Here is a 19,212-nt window from a genome sequence, read left to right as displayed (position 1 = left end):
TTCTTGTTTTCCATTGCTATCAGGGATTTAAACTTGTGTGACACACTTGCTATGTAGAATTTTCTGTTTTCACACAACACTGTTCATTTTGCAAAGCAAATCTGGGTGGATGATTGCCTGATCTTACAAGCCCTTCCCCAAGCTACCGAGCCAGGATTGTGATAGGTAGAAACATCTGCAGTATCCCCTTTTGTTGCAAAATCTGTTTGACAGGATGGCTGGGAAGTTTTTCTATCAGCTTAATCTCTCCTCATTATTTTAAATTCTCTGAACGAGGCACCAGAAACAAATTGCATAAAACTAATGGCATTTGAATTAGTTTCATTTTTATGTTGGAACAAAGATTGACTGGCATTATACATTTCATTTGGTCATTTATTTTCAAATAACAGCCATGCTAAATGTGGCATTGCTCCTATTAATCTAATGTGCTCCTGGAAGATCTGAGGGCCCTGCTGGAGTTGTCAGCTTTCTGCAGGGCCTGCAAGACAGAGCGCTTCCACCAGATGTATGGTTGAGCACAGAGCGGAGTCTCGGTGTTACTACGGGAGGATCCTCCCCCCCCCCCCCAATGTATGATTATATCTGGTCCCTCGCTCCCAGCGCAAGAGAAATTGACCCATGGGCTGAACGGAGGGGGAGGGAGTGAGAGATTAGAACTCTTTATAGGAATAGATTGCCATCTGATTAACCATAATGTAAGAGGACATTTAGGTGTTTTTTATGGTATTTTATTGTATTTTATCATTGTTGTGAACCACCACAAGACCTTTTGGAGAGCGGCGGTATAAAAATCAATCAATCAAATAATATTTTAAATCTTGCACTGCTTGCAAGAAGCTCAGAGTTGCGTGAATGGCTTTCCTCCCCCCCCCCCCATAACAGCTCTCTGAATTGGGTTATGTTGGCAGAGTTTAAATATGCAAAGAGAGGTAAAGCACTATGCTGCTTGAAAGAATAAAATAGTTTTATTTAGAAGAGAAAACAATACAGACTAGAGAGAGAGAGAGAGTCCTAACAAATTGTCTAACTGTTGTTCAGTTGTTCATTTAGGGTTTCAAAATAGTCCCTGTATGAACATGTGTTTTTTACATGTACTGTCCAAATACCATCTTTTGGTTGCTTGCGCCTTGGATCAATACAAAGCACAGGCAAGGGTGGTTGTTTAAAATTTTCCCTTATTTTCTGTTTTGGAAATGTACTCCTGCATTACCGTCCTTTTAAAAGTGTCCTTGTTTTCCACATAAGAGACAAATCACCTTTCTTTTGTTACTTATATTTAAAGATATTTAATATTTTGCTTCAATTTTATTATTGCAGTCCTCAAACTGTTTATACTTATATACCCTTCAAGTTGGTTGATTACTTCTGTGAGAGACATTTTCCCCTTTCCTTCCATTTGTAATATAGCTTTGTCATAACTTTTTGACAAACTAATTAAAATTAGATCCTATTCTGAGATTTCTTTTCCAGCACTTAATCTAAGTGGTTACACAAGTTCCCTTTCTCTGGCAATTGAATACTAAAGAATGTCTTTAGTGAATAGAAGTGGCTTTTCATAGTGGAATTAACATAGCCTCTCTAATTCCAACCATAGTGCCTTTTCTATTTGCATTTGAATCACTATTAAGATGTCTGTATCAATCAAATCTTTGATCAGGGTTCCTCTTGCCTTCTCATCAGAACGCCAGGTCCTCTGTCCTACTTGCTGGTCATCTCCCAGTTGGGAGTCTTAGTCATATTCCACAGTCCAGTCTCTAGCAACTGACTTTTCATTCTCTCCTTCCATATTGGACTCTCTCCTTCAGTAAGCCTATCCAATGGGTAGTTATGCTGAGTGTTGAAGGGAACTGCCATTTTCTGTTTCTTCTTCTTAGCCTATATTAAAAAAATCTGTTTCTTATTTTGCAGACAGAAGACTCATACTGAGCCCAGAACCCTGTTGGTAAAGTTTAAATATGCAAAGAGAAGCAAAGCACCAAGAAAAAGAATAAAATAAGAAGAAAAATACACTTCATATTGAAAGAGGAAAGAGAAACCTAATTGTCTAACTGTTCTGTCATTTTGATTCACTCTGTTCTGATGGCAAGCAGAAAGGAAATATGTTCACAGGAGCAGGAAATCTCCAATGATGAGTAATTTTTCAGAAGGTTCCAGCAAGAACACATTCTGAGTGGATTGTCATCAGCTCATGCTAGTTGGCCGAAAAATAAAATTGAGTTCAGACCTGGAAGAAAAAAGCTAGCTTAATTCTGATGGACTAAAACCTAATTGTGGCGCAGAGTGGTAAGGCAGCAGACATGGAGTCTGAAAGCTCTGCCCATGAGGCTAGGAGTTCGATCCCAGCAGCCGGCTCAAGGTTGACTCAGCCTTCCATCCTTCCGAGGTCGGTAAAATGAGTACCCAGCTTGCTGGGGGGTAAAATGGTAATGATCAGGGAAGGGAATGGCAAAACCACCCTGTATTGAGTCTGCCAAGAAAATGCTAGAGGGCATCACCCCAAGGGTCAGACATGACTTGGTGCTTGCACAGGGGATACCTTTACCTTTAAAGCCTAATATGCTTCTATTTCAATGCACAGCAATGTAGAGAACACTTGATTTTGGGGACTTTCTGACATCTGATGCATGTTTTAATGTGCTAGATAGTTAAGCTAGGTTTTCTGGTTTTCTTTGCTTTATGATTTTAAAATGGTGTGTTACCTAGAGGGGAAAAAAAGCTATTTCTGAATATCATTTAAATAAACTTTATATATTTTACAAAGATTTTTTTTTTGTACACGCTAAGTCTGAAAACTAGAGATGCCATCCTCTGGTTGGGACCTGGGGATCCCCTGAAAGCACACCTCATCACCAGACGACAGAAATCAGTACCCCTGGTAAAAAAAATAAATGTTGCTTTGGAGGGTGGAGTCTGTGGAATTGTACCCCACTGAGGTCTGTGTCCTACCCAGGCTTCACTTCTACATTTCAGGAGTTCAGGTGTTGGTAACCCCTCACACTTCCTGCCAGTGGCCAGGGGGGACTGGGAACCCTCCTGAGAACCCATGGAGTTCAGACTAGAAATCCTTGTCACTCTATTTTTTCCAATGTTTATATTTGTGTTCTTGGCAATTTCAAGCAGCTAGAAAACCAGGAAAACAGAGGTACATTCAGTCATGTTAGCTTTTCCTTTAGTGAAATACAAATAAAGCTGATTAAACACTTTTAGAATAACTTCCTCTTAAAAGGTCTATATAAAGGGGAAATCGAACCTAGGTCTCAGATACTCCTATCTTCTTTCCAGCTTTGAGTAAGTAGAAGTATATATTTTATATTCTGTGAACCTACAAAGCTGTCAGACCCTTGGCCTGTATCTTAGCACCGTTCATTTGAACAAGCTCTTCCAGGGTCTTGGGCAGAGCTCAACATCTGCACCCAGAAATCCTTTATATGGAAACATCAGGAATTGAACCTGGGGGTCACTTACATGCCGATAATGGGCTCTTGTTTTCTCATGACAGTGGTTCATAGGAAAGACCATGGTGATGCATCTGTAAGGCACCCAGGGGTTCTATTTATGTCCTACCATACATGGGTGCTACTGGTAGCCATATAGAGAGGATACAAGAAAGAAGCTGGCAATACTTTGCCACAAGAGATACAAGTCAAAGAACTCAGTCCTATTGAGACAGTAGTACACAGAGTGACCTGTGCTCCCCTATCCTGTACAAACTATAAATACTAGAAAGAGCCAACCTGTGAGTGTGGGGGCCATGAACCAGAGCTCCTTAGGCTCTCTCCTTTTTTCTTCCCATGTCTATAAAGTGCACAGGATTAATTAAAGGCAAAATTAATTTCCTGCTCACAAGTCTTTTTAAAATCTTTTTAAATCCTCTGTTCAGACCTCCGGTTTGTAGCTTGCTAGTAGATTACTAGTGTATTTTACAGACAGAAATCCACGTGAACAAACTGATGAGCAGAAAGGAGAGAGTCCTTGCTCTCAATCATTTTTATGCCTACTGTTTGGCTTGATGAGATCTGTGGAGTTTATGGTGGCCTGGTGCTTGGGTCACAATTGTAATTGTCTATTTCATCCAAAGTAATGAAACTTAGTAATAAAATTTATTTCAACAAAGTGTGTATAAATGGCATGAAATGTAAAAATGTCTTATAAGATGCTATGCCATGAAATGGGCTAGTAAAATGATAAAAAGGGGAAAAATAGCAGAGAAAACAGGTGGGTTTTACATGCTCATATATACATGCTATGTATGTAAACTGAAAATAAATGAAAATGGCACCTGAGTGCAGTCAAGCAGAGTGAAAAACTGGCAGTACTAATTGTAGATATGCCCTGATCTAGAGAGCAAAGGATCTTGTCAGATCTCTGAAGCTGAGCAGGATTGGCCAAGACATTCACAACGGAGAGTCATGCAATGGCAAACCTTGAAAACCCTACAAGGTTTGAGCCGCAACTCGATGGATATTTTATACCAAAATAATACTAAGAGGGCTTGGAGAAACAATGGAAAATTGTAAGACAATAAAATCTGCTTGTCGTCTTTTTTGCAGCTCGAAATTATTTTTCTTCTTTTTGCTACAGGGTGGTGCCCATTTTTTACTCTAAACATGGAACATCACTTTCATTGGGTCTTGCTGTTACTTGGCTTTAACTGGGGCACTTTTGCGCAGTACACCACCACGATGCCAGGTAAAGAGCTAATTTTCTGCTTTAATCAGCTTCTTCTCTTTGCTGCAAATCTGTTAAAATCACATCTATTTCTTGTGCTATTGAAAATAATATATACTGAAGAACCTACGCTCCCAGTTCCAACAAACCAACAAATACACTCATGCTTAAGTTCTCCATCTGTGGTTTTTCCATTTTTATTCAGTAAAGCTTGACCAGATACAAATATTTCATATCAGCCCTTGGTAATCTAGTCTGCTTGCTGGTATGGCACAAACTTTCCTACAACATTGTTAGCTGAATATGAGCTCATGAAATTCCATAACCTAAGTTGTCAGTCAAGGTCTATTTTTTCTGTTCTGACTGGCAGTGGCTATTCAGGTGTGAAAACAAAGTGAGTCCAGTGGCATGTTTAAGGCCAACAAGGTTTTATTTAAGGTGTGAGCTTTCATGTGCATGCACACTTCTTCAGACAAAGAAATGGAAATCACTAGACTAGACATATAAGAGAGTAAATTAGCAGTACTGTCAAGGGATGTCCATTTCTTTGTCTGAAGAAGTGTGCATGCACATGAAAATTCACACCTTGAATTAAACTTTGTTGGTCTTAAAGGTGCCGCTGGACACAGACCTACTGCTGTTTCAGACCTACACAGCTACCCACCTGAATCTGTCCCGGTGTCACAGAGTGGTCTTGCACCCTCACCATCTACTACCTGAGCCTTTTACTTGGGACCTTCTGCATGCCAAGCATCAGCTGGTACCATTCCATCCAAGCCTATTATGTTTGATACTCGCAGTCAAAGAACCCAACAGCTCATGGCTAGGAGGGATCATCTGGGAATCTGCATCTCTTCTCCTTCTCACTTTGCTGAAGCACTATAATCAGAAGAGAGGAGAAATCAGAAGCCAACTCGCACAGGAAAGATACCTGTGTCCTAACTGTGTCCGTCATCTGGGAGTTCGCCTCTGATCCACCCACCAATCCCAGCAAAGAAACCCCAAACGAACAGTGAAGTGGAAGATCAGTAGCAGCACCTTGTACTAACTGCAGTTTCTGGGCATCCTTCTAAGCTTCGGTTCTTAAGTTCTGCAGCTAAAGGGTAGCAGGTGCAGGAAAAGACTTCTTGCTTCTGGTTTTGAATCATCATTGAGGATCCAGGATACTAGTACTAAAACTGATGAATGCCCTGATGTAGGCAGGCCCCTGGCCAGGAAATTTTCATTGAGAGGGCAAATGAGTGCAGTGATGGTGGATACATCACTATTTATTCACTTTGTTATGATTGAGCTGTGATGTAATGCAAAGTCTCCACAAGGGATCATTCAACCAAGAAGGTTAAACAATAATAATTTTGTTTTAAACCAAATATCCCCTTTACTCATGATGAATAGAGTCTTGTAAATGCATGAAGAACCCCACCCCCTATTGTTCCACTTCCACATTCCTGGGTTGCCAAATGGGAATCCCCCACCCCCAATTTATCACCTAAGTGTCTGTTTCTTCCTCTGAGCATGAAATGAGGCTTTGCTAACAGAGATCACAGGAGAAGGTGCATTTTCTTGGATGGATAGCCCCTTGGATTCACACCATTTCCCACTGAACTTTAAAAAAAAGAAAGCCTAAAACCTGCTCTGGTTTGGCACCACAAAATTTACTGTCAGAAGAAGAAGAGCTGCTTTTCTCTAACAGAGGGAGACTCAAAGTGGCTTACATCCACCTTCCCTTTCCTCTCCCCACAACAGACACCCTGTGAGGTGGGTGAGGCTGAGAGAGCTCTTATATTAGTGCTCAGTCAAAACACCTTTAACAATGCTGTGGTGAGTCCAAGGTCACCCAGTGGCTGCATATGGGGAAGCAAGGGATCAAACCCTAGAAGTCCATGTTCCTAATCACTACACCAAGCTGGCTCTTGGGAAGACTGAAGAATAGCCACAGAAATTCAAGCTGGAATGCAGTATAGTTGCCAATCTCCAAGTGGGGCCTGGAGACCTCTCAGAGATCACTTCCCCTGGAGAAAATGGCTACTTGAGAGGATAGACTCCATGGCCTTATACCTAATTAATGTCCTTCTCTTACCTTTCAAGGCTTCATCCCCAAAATCTCAAGGAATTTCCCCACATGGAGTTGGCAACTCTAACAAGTATATGCAGCCACACCTTTCCTTCACAGATACAGCCTGCCTGGCATACTTTTTTGGCTGGCTGTTTTGCTTTATGCATATAGGAAGAGAGGCTGGGGAGGTTCCCTTCTACAGATACTGAAATTAATCCCCCACCCTTGCTGAGCCGTTAAAAGAGAAGGCAGAATGGCTGCTAGCACTAATTAATTATCACCATTTTACAGTGGTTTTAAAATGCTGTAATGTCCCAGTCCACTGTGGAATTGTGTTACAGAGCTCCTTTCCCCTGCACAAGGTTTTTTCAAAGGTGAGAACAGCTGCATGGGCACCAGCACACACTCTAAAAGGATCACAAGTCCACTTATGAAAGGCAGAATACAGAGGCTGCTGATCCCAGCCACCTTTGATCACTCCCCACCTGGGCCAAAATGGAACAAAAAAAGAGAAGAGCTTCTATCTTAATGTGCTACAGTGCTGCAGACCAGAGGAATCCATGACTGGCATGAACATGACCAGGAGTGGGGGGATATAAATTAAATAATAATAATTGGGGTCACTGTGGGTGGGGAGATAGTTGTGAATTTCCTGCACTGTGCAGGGGTTAGACTAGATGACTCTGGAGGCCCCTTCCAAGAGCCAGTTTGGTGTAGTGGTTAGGAGTGCAGAATTCTAATCTGACCAGCCGGGTTTGATTCCACGCGCCTTCCCCACGAGCTGAGTGACTTTGGGCTCACCACAGCACTGATAAAATTGTTCTGACCGAGCAGTGATATGAGGGCTCTCTCAGCCTCACCTACCTCACAGGGTGTCTGTTGTGGGGAGAGGAAAGGGAAGGCGACTGTAAGCTGCTTTGAGACTCTTTGGGTAGAGAAAAGCGGCATATAAGAACCAATTCTTCACAGATCAGATTTTATGGGCTTGACTAGTTTTCAGTTTTTATTAGCTCATTTTTGTGTTCTGTTATTGTGAGTTGCTTCAAGCAGGTCCTGGAGAGTGAGCACACAATTTCTGAATGAATCAATCCCAGACACATGCCCTTCCCTGCTGGGCAGTCACATAAGTCTGGCATTTCAGGAATAGAGGCAAAAGTGTGTTCTTCCTCCTTGGGGTGGGTGAGGGCAAGAGACTACATCTTGGGAAATGATATCTATCTTGACATACCAAGAGTGCTGAGATTTCTGCATCTCCTCAGGCTTTGCTGAAGACTGTGAGTGGAGAAACAGCTCACGCATTTGCTTGGACCCCTGTTCAAACTACACGGTTTTAGATCAGCCCTGGCGAAGTACCTCCTACGGGGCAGGAAGCAACTGTGACAGCGATAAAAGGGGGTGGTATCGGTTTGTCGGCCAGGGAGGAGAACGCATGCCAGAAGCCTGTGTGCCAATGTATAAGTGCAACACTGATGCACCAATGTGGTTAAATGGACTGCACCCCATCACAAATGATGGGATCGTCACTCGTGTTGCCTGTGCCCACTGGAATGGGAATTGCTGCCTGTGGTCTACCTCTGTGCAGGTGAAAGCTTGTGTCGGTGGCTATTTTGTTTACAAATTGGAAGGGACACCAGCATGTTCCTTGACTTACTGTACAGGTATGTGGCCTGCAATTATTCTGGGGAAGGCTGATTTTGTGGGGAGAGTAACAGATACCTATTAATCATGCCATGCTTTATCCATTCAATCATCCAGATCCCAAATACACTGAGAGCCCGTGTTCCCAGTGTGGTGTCGATGAGGAATGCCAGCTGGTAAATGGTGTCTGGAGTTGTGTCTGCAGTCAAGGTTCCAATAGTTCTGGTATGTCAATTCAGGACTGCTGGGTGGGAGTGGTCTTGACAGGTCTCTGACTGCTACACCACACTAAGTACAAGCTACTTTGAAGTACTGTATAAATACTAATCGCCTATTCCCTCATAATCTTTCTTATTAAGATATTTCTAGCTTGGAGCCTCTACTAGAGTGTGGAGCAAATCAAATTAAAGTTTCCCTTGAGAAGTGCATCCTGAATAACCTGGGCTTCCAGGATGTGGTCATGTATTTGAAAGATGACAGATGTGCTGGCTTCGAAGAGCAGAAGAACGCCACAGTGGTCTCAGTGGTGACCCCCACTCAAGGTGGCCAGTGCGGAACACAGTTAACAGTAGGTTCTCTGTTCTACGGAAAAGTTAGTGCCGCACCTGAAAGTGCTTTCCAGATTCATACGTGAACATGTTGCCTCTGTCCGTAAATGCTTCAAGGCAAGATCTCATTGACTAGGTGCTAGCTTCATGAAGCCAGTTCAGAATGAGGCTAGAAGCACCAACTTCCCTCTGAATATGCTACATGTTGTCATCATCATGGGATTAGCAAAGGAGTGGTGTGATTTTATCCAGTTTGCTGCATGATCTCTGACTGACTGGATATTGTAACAGTTATAAAGCTGCCCCAACTTATAATTCATAAACTTTTGGCTCAGTCTTAAACAACTCTGTTGAAGTCAAGAGCTTATCTACTTTTTTCCTCCCACAGAAAAATTACACCCATGCTATCTATAGTAACACACTGTTTTTGGGAAACGGGACTATCGTTAGAGATCATGAAGTCAAAATTAATTTCCAGTGCTCCTACCCATTGGATATGGAAATTAGCCTGGCAACAGCTATCTGGCCTATTGTAAGGTATGCCATTCTTTATTCTTCTGAGCAAATTATACTTTTCCATTTAGAACTACTACAACAAGTACGGGACAAGCTCTCGTATGTTCATTTCCAACACATTATCCAGAAAGCAGAAAAGCGGATGGGTGTGGGACCACAGGGCAGGTAAATGAGATCCAGTGATAGAAATCTGATTGGTTATCAGGTGCTCCAGGATTCTGGTAGAGAAAAACCTGGAAATTTGAGGATGGAGCCTGGGAGAGTGGGATTTAGGACGTGAAGGGACCTTTGTTGGGCATAGAGTCATGTGGTTCACATTCCAAAGCAGACATTTTCTCCAGAAGTGGAATAAATGATTTAAATAAATAAATAATAAGCAATTTGTGCAGTCAGGAGATCAGTCATAATTCCAGATCTCCAACCTCCCGAGTGTATTATATATTCTGTGAAATGGCTTCTTACTTATGTTGACTCTGAGAATTATGGCCATTGTTAGGCATCTTTCTTCCACATAGAGCTCAAGGCAATGTGCAGTATAAATATTAAGTACATACATAACATAGGTTTCATTAAAAATACTTTGAAATCACAGGACTGCATTTGATGAAAACAGCCCTAAGTTGTGATTTTAAAATTTGGTTTTATGCAATCTATTTTACAAATAATCAATTCTTTTCAGGACTACTTGAAAAGGCGCCTAGGAAACTGCATCTGAATCCGCCAAATGAAAATTGAGCATATAAATAAATCAATACTTGTTTCAGATCTTACTGGCCAATAAAATAGATTTAGCTTTTGTTCAAGAAATTCAATCTTGATAATGAACCCCAAGCCCGTCACAGAGCAAAAATTGTAGGATATGGTGGTATTGGCATCATATCTATGGTATAGGGACTTGTGCCTGAAACGACATTGAAAAGTAAAGTTGGTATTAATCAGTGTCCACAATGACATCCATACTGTTGTAGAAAATGTTGGGAAAGGACGTGTTGTTAATATTTTCAAATCTCCTGAAGTTTCATGGTCAGCCTATGTCCCATCAACCTACCCTCATCCCTCTGTATATGCTGGTGACTTTTAACAGCCATCATGGAAATAGGAAATGTGTAGTTAATTATTCGAATGCTGAGGCACTTGCCAACTGGACTGAAGAACATGCCTTGTATCTTGTTTTCAACATTAAATATAGAAGCACTTTCAGATCAGTGGCATGGAATAGAGAGTCCAAGCCTGATTTTATCTGACCAGAGATCAGATGTGTTCTTGAGACTTTCCCACAGTCAGCATTGACCTGATAATCCTTGAGCTGGGAATCCAAATGCCACAATGGAACTTTAAGAGACAAATTGGAAAGGTTTCAGTGAAGACCTAGATAGGTGCCCTAGATGGGCCCTTCCCACACATAATAACTACTGCTGATTAGCTGGAATTGTTATATCTATGGCCAAAAAAGCACATTCCTTGAGGATATTAGAAACAATATATTTGAGGCAGGAGCAATTACAGCAAGAGGCTGTATCAAAATTTCCTTGACATCAAAAATCCTGAAGTAGCAGATGAACTACTCCATGAACTCGATGCCACATGCAGACAAAAAAGAAAAAAAAAACAACTATGAATTTGAATTTCATACACTCCAATGGGAAGCCGCCTCGAGCCTTCGGGGGGAGGCGGGGTATAAATATAATAATAATAATAATAAAATAATAAAAAAGGCTTGGAGCCTGCTGAAAAAAACTAGGTGCAAGCTCACCTGTACTCTGAGGAACTCCTGAGGTAACATCAAACCAGGCAGCAGCTTGACTGGTCTGCCTTTCCTGAACCCCGAAGGACTGAGGTTTTACATTCAAGATAAAAACTGAAGTGGACTTCTAGCCTAAGCAAGATGTGGAATTAATTGGCAAGCATTGTGAAATGCATAGCCTGCCTCCCTTAATTTAAAAAGGATTTTAAAAAGAACTCCAGAGTTTGAAATGCACCTGCCCTGAAGGGGATTTCAGTACAGATGAGATTTTCAAGGTGTCATTTCCAGTCTAGAGGGATCAGTTCCCCTGGAGAAAATGAATGCTTTGGAGGGTGGGGTCTGTGGCCTTGTACCCCACTGAGGTCCCAGTCCTCCCCAGGCTCCATCCTCAAATCTCCAGGAATGTCCCACCTTGGATCTGGCAAGCCTACCCCTTCTTGTCCCTTGCTGCTAGCTAGGGGGGACCTGGCAACCCTCCTGAGAAGTCTTTCAGCACAGGGAAAATGAACCATTCATTTCAAGTTTAAGTATATTACTGTCAAATGACTTGCCTGATGAGTTGGGGGGTTGCCGTTACATCTGCAGTTCTAAGCATGATGAGCTCAGTGGACCTGCATTCTGAGGAAACTTGAGGCTGGGCTGTAAAGTGAACCATTTAAATTTGTTGTTGTCTTATAAATAAATAGATATATATATTTTAAAAATGTAATCAATGGCAGTAGTGACTGAGGCCCTGGAAAAGGCCACAGGTATGCCTTGGTATACAGCAGCCTCATGTGTTCATGGGCCGACTGGAGTTGAGGTTCTTTTTGAAAGATTAACACCCTGTATTTGCTCCTTCTAGCTCCATCAACATCAGCGTGGGAGGCACAGGACTCTTTATGGTTAAAATGGCTCTCTACAGAGATTCGAATTACACCTCTCCTTATGAGGGACCCATGGCAGTGCTGTCGACAGAGGCCAACCTGTATGTTGGTGCCATGATCACCAATGGGGACGTGTCTCGGTTTGTTTTGCAACTTGACAGTTGTTATGCGACACCCACAAATAGCAGCACTGATCCGCTGAAGTATTTCATCATTCAGAACAGGTAGGCTGGCAAAATATCTTGGTCAGGAAGATGTGTCAACTTAATTGGAAGGATAAGGCTGATTCCGGCTCAGAGCACAATTAAGTAAGATGGACTTGCCACAGACACACTTCGTAGCAGCTTTGGGAAGACAGAGGTTGCTCCGAGATAAAAGCAAGCTGCTAGTGGCAATATGGTCGAACAGCTGGATAGCCCAGGCAAGCCCGATCCTGTCAGAGGAAGCTAAACAAGGCTGACCTCTGGCTACTATTTGGAGGGGAGACCTTCAGTAATTTGGGTGGAAGTTCCGCCAAGGGACACTAGGGGTCATGACACAGAGCCAAGAAATGGCAAATCACCTTGGAATGTCCTTGTCTGGCTGCCAGACTATCCCTGGATCTCCCTGGCTACACTACACACGCCATTTGATAAATACATAAATAATGTTGAATAGTTCATTAGCTCAGTTCCAGTCCATTTTTCCTCAGGGGGCTGAACAAATTCCCTTTAATGTGCCCTAAATTAGAAGAGGAACCGTGAGTTGCTCAATGCTACAGAGGGACACTTGGTGTCCTTGGACCCAATTTCTCCTAAGCTAGATGAGCAGACTTCCCAGGCAACTCATCCTTGTCATTGGTAGTACGTGCAATTTGCCACAAGGATAAGTCCCTTATATTTATTTGCATTTTCTTCCCCTCCGCCATCGTACCAATGCACATGTGCTCATAGATCAAAGTCTGCAAAAAAGCAACCTTGCTGTAATTTGGCATGTGTGCTGCTAAGCCTAAGGAGGAGAAAAGACTTCATAACAAAAGATTTCACCTGCATCAGTGACAGTTTCATTTGTCCAGGAAGACAAATGGATCTCCACTAACACACTGCATTGATTTCCAGCTGTCCAAATACAAGGGATTCGACGATTTCAGTGGCAGAAAATGGAGTTGCATCGCAAGCAAAGTTTTCTGTCCAAGTATTCAGATTTGTTGGAAACCATAACCTGGTTTATCTCCACTGCCAATGTCGGCTCTGTGACACTCGCACAGAGCAATGCAGGCCGGTAAGTTTGGATGATAACGGCAAGTATAAATGGCAGCTCAGCGAGTGGGGAAGTCGAGTGCCTCTGTTCCATTGAAACTTTTTTCCTGTAGTATTGTTCAGGAGGTGAGAGTCGCCGAGCAGCTGCTGCTGAGCCAGGTTATGATTTGCATTTGGGACCTATCGTCCAGAGAGGTAAGAATATTTTTTGAACACTGCACAACTGTGGGAGCCAGCTCTCTCCCCCCCCCCTCTCTCATAAACTTTTATTCAAATAGACATAGGCAAGAAAAAAGATATTACAATTACATAGTAGGAGGTGGGGGAGAAATAAGAGAAGACATAAAGAGGCATCCAATTTTATCTATGTTTATAAAATGAATTATTATCTGTTACACTATGTCCAAACAAGAAAAATAATCATTCTTTTTTCCCTATATTTTCATATTTTCTCAGCTTCGTTCTCAAAACCACAAAACATAATTTCATTTTTGTTCGCATTACGCAGACATTCCATAAAATATTTCAGGTATTTAAAAATACTACAATGGAATGGAGGTTAGTTCTCAGTGTGGTGTGTAGTGGTGTGACCTACAGGGAGAACTCCTTTGGTCGCTACACAGAGCTGCAAACAACTAACTTAGGGTGTCAAAGGGACGGGTAAATACTCAAAGGCAAGGAGACTGATCAGTCTAGTTAGCAGGACAACTCTGAGCAGAGCTGCACCCTTCAAAGTCAGGATTGCACTATAAGATTCATCAGTCTCTTTGCTGAGTGTTTACCCAAGTACACTGAGCCAGCTTAGTGTAATGGTTAACCTCTAGTCTGGCAAGCCAGGTTTGACTCTGTGCTCCCACATGCAACCAGCTGGGTGACCTTGGGCTTGCCACAGCACTGATAGCTGTTCTGACCGAGCAATAATATCAGGGCTCTCTCAGCCTCACCCACCTCACAGGATGTCTGTTGTGGGGAGAGGAAAGGAAGGTGATTGTAAGACACTTTGAGACTCCTTCAGGTAGAGAAAAGTGGCATATAAGAACCAACTTCTTGTTCTTCTTCTTCATTACTTGCTCCTCAGTGGGGCTCCCTCACCTCCAGCAGGAAATAGGGGGGGACTGCTTCAGACAGGGGCTGTCACAGGGGTAACTGTTGTAACAGGCCAAGCAAACAGGTTGTTTTTAAAGCCCATTGACAGATGGTGACCACCCCTCTCAGGGTGATCCATAGGTGGTGCTTTCTTACCTGTCTTTTTAAGCAACACCCTTTTCTTTTCACAAATGCAACTGCGGGGAATGGCTTGCCAAGGAAAAGATGGTTGTTTTATTTGATGAATGCAGGAAAGTGCATTACATCCAAATAGCTCCATAGAACTCTTTCTCTCACAATATACAGGTTCTAAAGACCTTGCTGGAGCTGCCTCATCTCATGGTAAGGCCTTTAATCTGTTTCTTGTATCTAATAATGTGTAACTTTTAGCAACCTGCCTTAGAAGTAGATAGGTACTGTATGACACTTTAGCTGTCATTCTGTGGGCCTTCAGACCTTAATTTTATTCTTACAGTGACCCTGCAAAGTAGGGAAGGCTAACAGAGAGTGACTGCCCTCAAGTCATTAAGGGAGCTTAAATGTTAAAGTCTCTGTGCTTCCAGTACTGTCCCTTCATGAGCTATGGCAGTGGTCCCCAACCCCTGGTCCGGGGACCGGTAGCGGTCTGTGGATCAGTCAGTACCGGGCCGCGGCTCCTCCTTGTCCTCCTCCCCAGCTGCTGCCTCAGGGGCTGCCCTGCCACTCTGCTGCCAGCTCACCTTTTCTGCTCTCCAGTGGCCGCCATGGCTGGGCTCCCTTTCGGCATGGCACTGCGCAGCTGCTGCTGGTAGCACCCCCCCCCCCCCGCAGGTGGCAAGAAGTCAGGGGTGCCGGTGGGAAAGCAAGTGGAGCAGGGGCTCAGGCGGTAGTGATGTCCCTCGGCAAAAGACTACCCCCCCGGGCCTCAGTAAAATTGTCAAGCATTGACCGGTCCCTGGTGATAAAAAGGTTGGGGACCACTGGGCTATGGGAGCTTGGAGGCACCCTTCCCAATGGGCCTTTCTCAGGAGGCTTGAGGGGCTGATGGTTGGACTCCATCTAAGTCATCCCAAGGCACTCATCCTTAAGCTTCCAAGGTGACTCTGGGCCAGCTGCTCCCTGAACCTAACCCACCTAGCTAGATGGCTCTTGTGAGGATATAAATAGGACTGGGGAGACCAATCTAAGCTACCATGAATTCTTTAGAAGACGAACAGGATAAAAATATTATTGCTACTCTCTAAATCTAAAGTGTATGTAGACCTAAGCAAAGATAAAGCCAAGTAGATTTAACTCTGCCTTGGGTATTGAGTGTGTGCTTAAGGTGGTAGGTCTTTCTTTAGTCTGACAAGATATAAAGGAGGAGATGTCTACTTCACTCTTATTAGTTGTGAGAAGGGAGGGTATTAAATATCACCAGTGAGAAGTCCTGAAGAAATACATGTCTTCTCTCAGAGACAATCCATTTGCATTTGTGGATCATTTTTCTTAGTGTTATAACTGTACTTTATTGTACATAATTGCCCCCTTCCTTTGAGGATGTTCAGGTGGCTGTGACAGGGCAGACAGTTGTTGGTGAGAGGCAACGATCTCACTGACAAAGAGCTCTGATTGCTGTCTACTTCGCCCAAGTGAACAGCACAAGGTGTATTTCAGCCCCTACCATCTTCATTTTAGGCAGAGAATGAGGCATCAGGCCCCTAGACTCTCCACACCTCTGGGCACTGGGGAAAGAGAAGGTGCACCTATGTGAGCATTATATGGAAGGTGATTGGACTGGACTTTATCATATCATGGACTGGACTGTAACATAAATATAAGACCAACCATGCAACTGCTCCCTGTAACATTCACATAAATATCTTTTTTTCTCACTTCTGGAGACCATTTCCACATGAGGAACTTGCCCCTGGACAGCCTCTAGTTGCTGGTGGGATTTTTGTGCTGCTTCCAAATGACGTCATCATCAACCTGAGGCTGTGCAGGGGCTGATGTGAATTTTGGCCAAATTTGCCTTGTGATGCGGGAAATTGCCAAGACTGGATGTGACACTCCTTATCGTGCTTCACATCGGGGAGCAACCATGGGCAAGCCCATGCGGAAAGAGAAACATGCAACAGTCTCCCTAGCATTGTCCTGCCCTCACAACTGCCCTCCCCGCTCTATTTCCTGCTTGTGAGATTTTTTTTTAAATGGTATGAACTGCGTTGCTGCTGGACCATAAAGCTACATTCCCCAAATTAAAAGCCTTACTGTTCACACAAAATCACTCATTGGGGTCCAGTTACCATGGCCAGCCTCTCACAAATCTTACCCGAATATAAAAAGAGATTAAAAAAGAGGTGGGGGCAATGCTTTATTTTTGTGGCGTTTCTTCATAGTAACGCTGAAGTGTTAACGAAAAATACTCCTGTGTTGTGGAGTTACCACATAGCAATGTGGACGTACCGTTGTTTATTTTAAGTTAATTTCAGAGCTCAGGGAGAAGGCAGTTTGTGTCTGTGAAACACCTGTTGTGCTGTGATTGGTGGCTTGCGGCAACTGACAAGACGAGGAGTAGGGGACAAGTTTGTGTTCTTTTCCCTTGCCAACTCACCAGGAAGCAAAAAGCAGCAATGAGGCGGCAGGAAAATGCGGGAAGGATCTTCCATGAGGAAGCTTGGAAATGTGCAACTTCCAACTGCACCTTTGCAAGCAGGTGGCCTCTGTGAGGAAATGGCCAGAAAATGGTGGCTTTTTCCTGGGGCTACAAAGGTGCCAACAAAGAGGATGGAGCCATAATTAATGGGCACAGAAGGGTTGTTCCCTCCAGGAGTTAACATGGAAGAAATCTTCAAGGTCTGCTTGTTTTGCACATGTCTCAGAGAGCTAGTGTACAATAAATATGTGATTCAGATAGGGTTGGGAGGGGGCTGACGGCTGGGCCAATACACTATTGAGGGATTCACTGTACAAACTGCTGAATCACATGGGGTGGCTATGAGCACCGCAGGGGGGAGTGGCTTATGCCATCTCTTGCAGTTTTCCCTAGCAGAAAAAGCTCAACTTGCCTTCGTTCACACAATCCCTGGACATTTGGCACCTAAGAAAGGACAAAATGGCATCCCATGGCTATTTCCACTAGAGAAAATGATACGGGAAGGAAGGCAGATACCCTACCAAGCCCCCAGTGATGCACATGACTGCAAATTGGGTCACATCTATCATATAGGCAGATCATCCAGAAGAAGGCTGCTGTTATTCAGGGCTGAGTGCATAAAAAACAAGTAGATCCTACAGATCAATTCCATAAACCTATTTAAACATACAAAGTTTCCATGTAATGACATTGTTCCTATTCCACAGCTTCATTAGGTGCTTGGATGACAGTGCTGGTTTCTACTGCACTGGCTTTTTCTCTCCATGCATTTGCTTGACCGACGAACCCCATTATCCACACCGTTGAACAAAGAGGAGCTCCAGGTTACATCAAGAGAGAAAAAATAAATAAAGGGGGGAAATATATGGATACGTATAGTTGAATATTAACGGTTTCACTGTTCTGCTGTCCCTCCAGTGTTGGCAGGGCTTAAGATGTGGCCCCCACATCTTTACAGAAGTCAATAAATTGGAATAAGGTTCACGAGAGAAATTACTACATGTAAACCAGTAGGAACCAGCAATACACTTTACTCCACTGCTGCTGATTCTCTCCAGAAGATGCTAGTTACTGTTCCAGGCCTGGCAGTTACTCCAGCCGGGCTTTGGTGGCTCAGCTGTGACAGTGGAGGCCCAGATTAGAACAAAATCCACTGTGTAAAGACGACACAAAAAGAATCGGTACAATGTCAAATGCTTTAAAAGCACAAACTTTAAAAGCACAAAGGAATGCCACTGGGAATTCTAATATCCAAACAAAGAACTGGCAAATCCTGCATTTTGCTTGTGAATGCTTCCTCAGTGGACCCAACTTTGCTGCACAAGTGCCTGGAGGCCTCTAGATAACATTCACATTCTAATGCATTGTTTCATAATTCAGTGGCAGGTGTGCAGAAAGATAATTTTGCCTCTGTGTAGCCCTAATCTGTGGATTTAGATATCTGCAGATCACAACCATGGGTGACTAAAAGTATACAGATGGACCACTAGCTGTTTTTGTAAATCACTTTTCAAATAGATGTCCCTGACTATGCAGGCACTAAAAGCATGCAACAGAGTCTACCCAGTGTCTCCAACTGCATAGGCACAAAGAAGGAATGTACCACAAGTATGGTTGCCACCCACTAGCTGGGTCCTGGACATCTCCAGGAATTTAAACTGATCCCAAGTTCCCCTGGAGAAAATAGATGCTTTGGAAGGTGGAGTCTATGGCATTATACCACACTGAGGTCTTTCCCCTCCCTCCCCAAACTGCACCTCCGACATCTCCAGATATTTCCCAAGCCAGAGTTGGCAACTCTCTCTGAGCAATTTCATGTTATATGGAGGTTGGTCAGTGTATTGATCCAAATAACTGTGACCTAGGGTAGCGATCCCCAACCTGTGGGCTACGGACCACATATGGTCCTTCGACTAATTGGAGGTGGGCCCCGAAGGACGCCTTCTCCCCCCCCCGACCCTTTACTTCATCCCCCCACAGCCCTTTACAATACACTTCATTGTTGTGGCATGTCTGTATCTTATTTTGAAGGGATGTTTAAACATTACCATAGCGATCAGAGAGCAATAGGGCAGTGGTTGAGAGTAGAGGAGTAAACTACCCCCCCACCGGGCCTCAATAAAAGGTGTTGAGTGGTCCCCGGTGAGTGGTCCCCGGTGATAAAAAGGTTGGGGACCACTGACCTAGGGGATACGGGCTCTTCTCAAGTAGATAAGAGTATTTTGTTTATGT

General features: G+C 43.4%; 1 protein-coding gene across 1 annotated transcript; it reads left to right on the top strand.

Annotated features, from left to right (window-relative positions):
* Positions 1-4,610: 4,610 nt before the first annotated feature.
* LOC143828799 (uromodulin-like) lies at positions 4,611-17,985 on the top strand. Its single transcript, XM_077319010.1, has 10 exons — positions 4,611-4,692; positions 7,987-8,385; positions 8,483-8,590; positions 8,725-8,933; positions 9,302-9,450; positions 12,018-12,263; positions 13,137-13,299; positions 13,391-13,472; positions 14,670-14,705; positions 17,688-17,985. Exons 1-10 carry the CDS (start codon positions 4,611-4,613, stop codon positions 17,756-17,758), a joined length of 1,545 nt encoding a protein of 514 aa, XP_077175125.1. The 3' UTR covers positions 17,759-17,985.
* The last annotated feature ends 1,227 nt before the right edge of the window (positions 17,986-19,212 follow it).

Source organism: Paroedura picta, chromosome 2 (assembly GCF_049243985.1).
Source record: "Paroedura picta isolate Pp20150507F chromosome 2, Ppicta_v3.0, whole genome shotgun sequence".
In the NCBI taxonomy this organism is placed as follows: domain Eukaryota; kingdom Metazoa; phylum Chordata; class Lepidosauria; order Squamata; family Gekkonidae; genus Paroedura; species Paroedura picta.
Note: the sequence above shows the minus strand (reverse complement) of the source record. Positions and strands in the feature narration are given on the sequence as shown.